Raw genomic sequence first — 9,356 nt, 5'->3', positions numbered from 1 at the left:
TAAATAGGGAATAATTTTTAAAAATTTTCAAAGATTTTAAATATGACACAGCTATTAATATATTTGCTTTTTAATTGGTTTTATAGGGGAAATGTTTTTTGTGTTGTTTTTTAACATGCTGTGAGCCGCCCTGAGTCCCTCTGGGGAGAAGGGCGGCATAGAAGTTTAAATATAAATAAAATAAATAAATAAATAAATATAAATAAATGTAATCCAGGCATGTATATCCATGCGGAAGGAAAGGGGAGCAGATGACAAAACATACAGTATACTGTATCAAAGCCTGTCAACCGAAAAACAAGTTGTGATGCAAATACTTAAGGGTGAGCTTTGTGTCATAATGACACTGTACGAGTCATCTTTTGGTAACTGCAGATACTTATGAGTTTGGGGAAATATTTTAAAACCCTCACAGAGGAGAAAAAGTGAAGAGATGGTACTTAACAACAGCATTGGATTGAAATATTTTCTTATCCAAATCATGCCAAACAACTTGAAAGTTGGAAGCAGAAAACCTCCTAGCATCCTTTAAATAATGATAAAAAAAATACTGAATCTGGAATGAATTTGTATGCACTCGAAGTGCTAAGTCCTACAATCGTCATTCTTTGCAATCTTGCTGGATCGTTGTCTCCTGGAGATAAAGTCTTCCTGCGATGGGAAATTTTACAACTATGTTAATAATAAATTCATAGAAAGAAAATAGAAAAATCCTTTCGTTGGGTATTTTTTTGGAATCCTATTTTTAGTGACAGAAAATAAAAGTACATTTAAAATGAGATCCAAATAATTTCCATTAAACCATTTTCCTGAATATAAACCTTCAAAGTAAAGTTTCTCTCAATTTAGTAGCAATAGCAGTAGCACTTAGACGTATATACCGCTTCACAGTGCTTTACAGCCCCAAGTGGTTTACCGAGTCAGCATATTGCCCCCCAACAATCTGGATCCTCATTTTATCGACCTCAGAAAGATGGAAGGCTGAGTCAACCTTGAGCCGGTGAGACTTGAACTGCTGGCAGTTGGCAAAATTAGCCTTCAGTACTGCATTCTAATCATTGCACCATCAGGGATTAATTTAAGTTTAACTCTTAATGACTGCCTAGGAACAGAGGAACAGAATCTTCAATCTGTATACCAAATAACTAGTAGGGAATTAAGGGAAGTAAGTTGGATCCCTGAGGCTAAGATCAAAGATGTGTCAGAGAGGCTTACAAAATAATCAAGCCCACCAATTATTATCCCTTTCTCCTCTTTCATGTTGGGATGAATGATACAATCAAATGCCTGGAAATAATATCTCGGAACTATAGCAATAGCACTTAGACTTATATATTGCTTCACAGTGCTTTATAGCCCTCTCTAAGGGGTTTAGAGTCAGCAAATTACCCCCAACAAACTGGGTCCTCATTTTACCGACCTCAGAAGGATGGAAGGCTGAGTCAACCTTGAGCCGGTGAGACTTGAACTGCAGAATTAGCCTGCGATACTGCATTTTAACCACTGCACCACCACAGTTCACAACTATGAGGAACTAAACAGGAAACAATACAGGATACAGATAGTCTTCTCTTCCATACTGCCAACGATAGATCAATATCAAACAAGGGAGCCAAGGATTCTGTCTCACGGGATGGCGCCATTAACAGAACTTTGCATTTCTAGACTATGGTTTATATTACCTACAAGAAGAGCTTCTTGCAAGAGATGGGCTGTACCTCACATAGACTGGAAAACAACTACTCAGGCTCATCTGAAGGTTTTTAAACTAAAAAGGGAAAGAGAGGGTGGCCAATCTTTAAGACCAAACCCCAAGAAAACAAATTAGACGATGAGAAAGGAAGTGGCGAGAAGGAAGGAGAATTCAGATATAAAACAGAAGAGGTAAGAAGCAAGTACAGGGTCAGCCGTAAACAGCTCAGATGCCTACACGTTAATGCTCAGAGTTTTGGGGAACAAACCGGAGAACCTGAGGGCATGAGGGCAGGTATAAATGAGGGCAGGTATGATATTGTTGTCATTACAGAAATTTGGTGGGTTGGAATCTATGATTGGAACATGCTGCCAGAAGGATATAAATTGTTCAAACACACCCAACAAAAGAAGAGGTACTTACACACATTGTATGTAAGCAATCACTCTATCTCTATAGAAATACATGATACCAAGAATGAAAGCCCTCTTGAATGCATTTGGGTGAATATAAGAGGAAAAAGAAATGATATTGCTATAGGCCAGTGGTGGCGAACCTATGGCACGGGTGCCAGAGGCGGCACTCAGAGGCCTCTCTGTGGGCACGCGCGCCGTTGCCCCAGTCCTAGGCCTTCAGCTGGGTTTTATAAAACCTTTTCGCTTTAGGTCTCTGCCACCGTGTACAAAAAAAAGAGGTTCAATCAATCAGTCAATTTCAACTTCCTGCAGGGAAAAAAAAGATCTTGCAAAGTTAGAATTGATTGATTGAACTTTTTAGTCCCATCCAGTCTGCCATTACCACCGCAGCCATGTCCAGCCAATGGGCCACACCCACCCAATGGGCCACACTCACCCGGCACTCAACGATGCATAAGTGGGTTTTGGGTTGCAGTTTGGGCACTCGGTCTCTAAAAGGTTCGCCATGACTGCTATAGGCCACCCAACCAAGCAGAGAAAACAGAACATTTTGCTAATCAGCTAAATAAGATGTGCAAGAAATATAACACTGTAGGGGGACTTCGGTCACCCTGACACCCTGGGAGACAAACGCTACCCTTTGTTCCTGATAATGAATCAACTGCTCTGAGGAAACAGTTCCTCAAGAAGGGAGGGAGGGGAAAAAAGTCATATTAACCTGCAATTTTTTTGAAAGCAACATATATAAACTTAAAGTGATCCTGAAAAGAAAAAAACTACCTGAAGCAAGAATGTAAAATATTCTAGTTTTTTTCTCTCTGAAATCTGGGGCCTTGGTTCTTTCTATCAGTCCTAATGATTTGCCACAGCAGCTGTAGGACTATTGGATTAAAAGATCCAAGATTAGGAAATAATGGCAATCAAACAGCTTTCAATAAATAAAAAGAACATGAACATTCACATACTTACTGCAAGACTGCATTCTGGATACCCCGTTACTGGCTCCATGCAAGTTAGAATCAAAACTTAGGCTGTTCCTCACAGAACCGGCAGGGCTGTTGTTTGTATTGACAGTAAGGGTACTTGGCATTCGAGCTAAATTAGGCATGCTTCTTCGGAGTTTGTCTGCAGCAAAAGTAAGACATCAAGCATGAATTTCAAAGAGAAAGTTCTTTCGGATCAAGTCAAAAGGACCAATTGATGTGGGATTTATAGAAGGATGCATCTGGTCAAGCAAGCTAATAATGGCAAAATCTTATCTCCTTTGATTGTGCCATGCCAATTCCTATGGCAATAACATTACCTTAGAAAATTCCAACAATATTCTTTTCATACTAGAATCCCATTTCTGGGATGGGAATAATAGTGATTGTAATATTCCAAAAAAGAAACAGGAGAGATTTGTACCATGTGGCTCTGAAAGTTTTCAGTTCAGAAAATCTTCGCCAGTTGAAGCTAGTTCAATTCAGTCCCAACCATCCTCAACCTTCCTTACTTCATATTTCCTCTCCCTTCTAGTCCTAACTTGCTTGATTGGAAGAATGGTAGAAAATGTTATGTATTACCCTCTACCTCACTTTTTGTGCCATCCCAACTTTGAAAATTAAATTTGTGCCAACCAACCAAGTCAGATGTATTCAAGAGTCATGCTTTTTGCCCTATCAACTTAAAGGACTTTAGTTCTGCTGCAGTCCAAAAACAGTCACAATATGAGGTGAACAGATTTAGCAGGTTTCAAGCTGTATGGACCTGATGGAAGACAAAATGATATATATCCTGCGTATAAATAAGCAATAACCTCTCAGAACATCAAATAAAATAGTTCAAATTACAGCTAGCTATAATTTACATACCTATTGTCAGTACTTCTGACATATTTGCCAGGTGTATTCAAAAACTGTAATATACCATGTTTCCCCGAAAGTAAGACCTACCCTGAAAATAAGCCTTAGCTTGATTTTGGGGGGTGGGCCTAATATAAACTCTACCCCAAAAATAAACCCTAGTTTTGGGGTGAGGCGAACACAAGCTAGGGAAGGGGTGGAGGGGTGGAGCTGCCCCATGCGCCCTGCACCCGCTTACCGTTGCAGCCAGGCCTCCCATGAATTGACACCTGCCTCGCTGCGCTGGCCCACTTCTTCTGCAGCACTCCCCGGTATATATTAAAAGAATGTTATCTTTCCCCCAAAATAAAGAAATGATGACAGATTCACTATAATTAAGATTTTTAATGCAAAACAAAAAAAAAATCAACGAGCCAGCAGCATCTATTACTCAGGGTCACCCCAACAAGAAAAGCAGTTTACTGAGATGCATGGATTTTGATCCGTCATTTAAATTAGCCTTCCTTACTTAATACCTTCCAACTATATTAGATTATGACTCCCATCCCTGTTAGGATGACTGTAATGGCTGGGAGTGCCAGGGTTGCAAAAGCTCCATTTGAAACAACAAAATCCATACTGCTAAACACAGGAATACTCTTCTTATGGAAGAGAAAATGTGAGCTTGTGTGGGGAAATAAAAAAAGAAATATGAAGAATGGGTTTTATATATATGGAAAGAAGGAAACTACTTCCAGAATATTAAGCCTTTATGAATTATTTTAAGATATGTTATCAAAAAAACAACAGCCCACTAGTATGATAGTCTGTTCACGATCAGATGTAAACTGATGTCATGAAAAACTCAGGTTACACAAGGCGGCCACTCTTACCTCCATTAATTCTGGTTGATTGAGACTCCAGAAGATTTGGGGGTTGAGGAGAACAAAATGGCTGCTGTTGATTGTTATTACTGTAGGGAAAATATGGGGAAATTGGGCTCCTCCTACAGTCCCGTATATTGGAGAAAGTTTGGGAATGGGGAATTCCTTTTTGGAAAGGAGAGCAACGTGTGAGCCGAGGCTGTGGAGGGGGCAAGTGGTCAAATTCTTCTTCCTCATCTTCAAGGCTATAACGATCAAATTCCTGATCACCACTGGTCCCTTTTTTGATCAAAGGAAGAGATACACTGGAACTGTTTCTTGACACTGATGTTGAAGTTGAAGCATAGTCTTGCCTCAGGCCTGTAAAGGAAAACAAGATCCAAAATACAAAATGGTAAAAATCGTACTTCTACTAATAATATAAATATAATTGCATTATTATTTTAATCTTGCCAGACAAACCAAGATCAAAGAAGCAAGAATTACACAGTTTTCAGTAAGGTTTCTTTAATATGAGTCTGGGTAAATACATTCTCCTGGAAACCATAAGAGGAAATTTCCCACCCTTACTTATACCGAGTTCATTAAGACAATCTGTCTTTGAAACACTTTGTCAGATCTGCCGTAAACATAAACCTCTAAATAGAAACGATTCTTGGCTCTGTTTGTTGAGAAAGGTATAGTTTTATTAGAAGTCAAGTGCATTGCAGTAGTGCATAGCCAGAACTGAGAATTGTGCACCAAAATCCCTAAGTTCAACTTTTCCCTCCATTAAACTGCCTCCGATCACTGATCCCTCTATGACCAATCAGATTCAAGCAAGATGTTTTCGGAACGGTCACTTCAAGCGTAGGCTGTGTTCTTCTCCCAGCTGGGTGACCTTGAAGCAGCATTCTGGGGAGATACAGCAATTACTCTCGTTTTCCCCAAGCAGCAGTTACTTTCGCTTTCCCCCCAAGCATCCCCCCTCCCATCCAGGTATATGACAATTTGCCACAGCCAACTCACCACGGAACAATTTGCCATGGCCAACTCATCACAACCAACTCACCACTGTCAACTTACCACAGAAGAATCTGCCATGGCCAACTCAATGTGGGACAACTTGTTGGATGGCAAGAGATACACGAATATCAAAGAAATGGTGGAATAGACTCATTAAATAAAGAATACAAAAGGAGAGATAAAACAAATTGTGAATGACAAAAATTAAAATAATTTTTATTTATTTTAAAAATTAAATTGAATCGTTAAATTGTCCCTTGGTGAATTGTCCTGCGGCGAGCTGGCCATGGCGAGTGGGCCATGGTGAGTTGGCTGTGGCGAGTTGGCCATGGCAAGTTGGCTTGCAATAAGTTGGCCATGGTGAGTTGTCCCATTTGGCTTCCATCTACCCTCCCCAGAGTCCATGGCAGACTGTCACCGCTTGGCATCGAAGCACAAGCGAATTGAGGTGGCAGCTGACCCACTTCGGGTTGTCATTTAATGAGATAAGCTATGAACTGATTTTCCTGCCAAATCTTGATTATTTATATTCACTCTCTGTTCCATTCCTTTTCCAGAACCCCAGTCTCTTACAATAGATGTCATTTTTAAGGCTGTGAAGTAGTTCATATGCAAAGGCAAATGGGAAATTTATGACTGTGTATATACAGTACCAGTGTCAACTCTACAATGAACTTGGCTGCAGCCATCTTTCTCTTCATTCTAGGTTGCCACATAGAACGGAGGGAGGGGGGCTTGCCCAGGTGCTTCACTAGTCAAAATAATCTTCTGTCCCATGGGAACCAAGGTCATTTACTGCTCCCGCGATCAGAGGCATTGTATAAGAAAGCCTGCCAAATGAATATATTGGGGAACATAGTGATGGCATAGATTTGTGGGTGGGATATTATACTTTGTAACTGGGAAATTTTTAGTGGGAATTTCAGACTTGGTTTCACTTTTGATCATGCCGATACTTTGTAACTAATAAACATGTTCTTTGAGGAATTTCCAAGCCTCGGAGTTCTGCTTTATATGTCTCTATCTGTCGGAACCATGACAACTAGTATCCAACTCCTTGAATTTCACACCTATTTTCCAGAGAACCCACCAGTCATAAGAGAAGCAATACAATTTTGTGAAAATATGCAGATGTTTTAAGGAGTTAGAGAAGTAGTACGCAAACACCATTTTCCCTTGAAAACCAAAGTACTGTAACACATTCTCAAATTTTAATTAGATAATTTTTAAAACTCATATTCTGCAAAATCATATTGTTTTGCAAAGATCAAGCCTTTTTTCCCTAGTCAGAAAGCAAAACAAAACAAAACAAACAACCCCCCAAAAAACCTATTTAGAAGAAGGAAAATAAAAATTTCAACCTACTTTCTTCTTGTAACCGAGCCATGATCTGGACATCTGTGAGGTCTTGTAGTTTATACCCCATGGAAATGGAATCATCTTCTAATTCTGGAGTGCTCAATTCACTGTCCAGAGATGACTGGGGACTAAGAGGGGAGCTTCTAGAAATGCAATCTATTGAAAAACATTAAATCCATAAACATTTCATAAAGATAACAGCACTAACTCATAAATTAATAAATTAAGAATATACAGTATATATACAGTTATATACTGCTATATACATTATGTCCACATCTTCCCAACATCATAAATATCTATTTGGAAGAAAGACTCAATGAAAGTGTACAAACACACATACCCTGCCATCTAAGGATGTGCATACTTTGCAGATGATTAGGAATGTGCTTGTACCACACCTGAGCACCACTATTTTATGTTATTCATTAAATAGATCCTCTTGAACAAACCTGAAAAAAGATGCTGCTGCTTTGAATTGATTCATGAAAATTCTTAAAGCAGGTGAATTTGTTTGCAAGTTCAGAAGAGTACAGAAAATAACTATAAATGAACTGTTGTAAGTCAAGGACTACCTGTATTGCTTCCATAGGATGTCCTAACCTATGTTCATATCTGATGAGATTTTAGCAATCTATCCAAAATGTTACTGGGTGATCATACTTCAAATTTCCCCAAACTGGCAGTTCTCAAATACTGGATTTCAAGGAAGCATGCATTTTATATAGCTTATACAGGCTGGCTGAAGATTGTAACAATGACAATCCCACATAATTGTAGGGCATGAGAGTAGGGAGGCATCATGTCTCATTATTCAGTGAAATGCACAAATAACAGTTGTATTTGCAAGTAAAATTCTCAGAGGACCCTTCAAATGATACGGAAAAGAGCAGGGGAAAGAAGAAAGTGGAAGAATCTTCTTTTGAAAACATACCATCGCAAATAAAATAATGAAGGGGAAATTCTCACAGATTACCATATTGAGTCTTTTGCTGTACTTCAGGAAGGATGTCTCAAACCCAGAGGACCAAGTTGCATTTAATAGACCACTATCTTACAGCAGGAGATTAAGGGAGCTAATTTTCCTCTTCCCATGTGTTAATGAGCCGTGACTCTTGTGAAGGTTAATGATGAGGGTAGCTAATTCTCTACTTCCCATATTCTATATGGAATTTTGAGGTTCTACACGTATAGTTATGTAAAACAAGTTGCTTTCTCAGAATTTATTTGGGATATATGGACTTCACAGAAAAGGCATATATGGCACATGGCATTAGAGAAGAGGACAGCTCCGTTCTACTTCCAGTCTGTGCATTTAAATAAGTACTAAATTTTGCAGCGCTACTCTGCAAGAATCTGGATAGGGTAAACTGGGCCTTTCTACTCCTTGTCCAGTCCCCAACTCCAGCTTGACCAATCAGAACTAAGGATCTATACGAGGCACAAGGACCCAGTACAGGTAGTCTCCAACTTACAACCACAGTTGAGCCCAAAATTTCTGTTGTTAAGTGAGACATTTGTTAAGTGAGTTTTGCCCCAATTTACGTTCTTTCTTGCCACAGTTGTCAATTGAATCATGGCAGTTGATAAGTTAGAAAACTGGTTGTTAAGTGAATCTGGTTTCCCTATTGACTTTGCTTGTCAGAAGGTTGCCAAAGGTGATCACGTGACCCTGGGACACAGCAACGGTCATAAATGTGAGTCAGTTGCCAGACATCTGAATTTTTATCAGGTGCTGACATTACCTGCATTTCCTCAACAAGGAACAGATGACTTAATATTGTTTTTCTTAGCATTTGTCTCACATGGTTGCAGGAACATGTATTATTATTATTATTTGCACTGCACTTACTTAGCTTTTACAGCAAATCTAGCAATCCACGATGGCTTTTCTTTATATATTAATTTGTGGCAGAACCTGATGCTGATTAAGGCTGAGAGGGAATGACTGGACCCAAGGTCACCCAGCTGGCTTCCGTGCCTAAGGGAGGACTAGAATCTCCTGATTTCTACTCCAGATTGAATCATCATCAGTCTTTAAAAACACTCTCTGTAAACCTACAGGGCCTGGGCTATGATAATATTAAACTGTTATGTTAGTAAGAAAGTAGGCATTACCTGTTTGTTCAGGTGTTAATATTGCTTTGCTGAAGGTTTTAGGGAACGCAGGACTGTT

The 9,356-nt window shown here is 39.3% G+C and overlaps 1 protein-coding gene across 2 annotated transcripts in view; it reads right to left on the bottom strand.

Moving 5' to 3' along the window:
* LOC107299029 (SLAIN motif-containing protein 1-like) overlaps positions 1–9,350 on the bottom strand; it is a 16,023-nt gene extending 6,673 nt beyond the window's left edge. The window contains exons 1-4 of one of the 2 annotated variants that reach the window (XM_015828395.1): positions 9,299–9,350; positions 7,187–7,336; positions 4,826–5,176; positions 3,079–3,234 (exon numbers count right to left, since the gene is read on the bottom strand). In XM_015828395.1, coding sequence (XP_015683881.1) covers positions 3,079–3,234; positions 4,826–5,176; positions 7,187–7,247 — 568 coding nt within the window. In that variant the 5' untranslated portion in view covers positions 7,248–7,336; positions 9,299–9,350. Of the gene's footprint in view, positions 1–3,078; positions 3,235–4,825; positions 5,177–7,186; positions 7,337–9,298 lie in introns of those variants that run through there. The other variant, XM_015828394.1, reaches the window with a different exon arrangement.
* Between the last annotated feature and the right edge of the window lie 6 nt (positions 9,351–9,356).

This window comes from Protobothrops mucrosquamatus, unplaced genomic scaffold (genome assembly GCF_001527695.2).
Source record: "Protobothrops mucrosquamatus isolate PMUCROS unplaced genomic scaffold, P.Mucros_1.0 scaffold4454, whole genome shotgun sequence".
In the NCBI taxonomy this organism is placed as follows: Eukaryota; Metazoa; Chordata; class Lepidosauria; order Squamata; family Viperidae; genus Protobothrops; species Protobothrops mucrosquamatus.
Note: the sequence above shows the minus strand (reverse complement) of the source record. Positions and strands in the feature narration are given on the sequence as shown.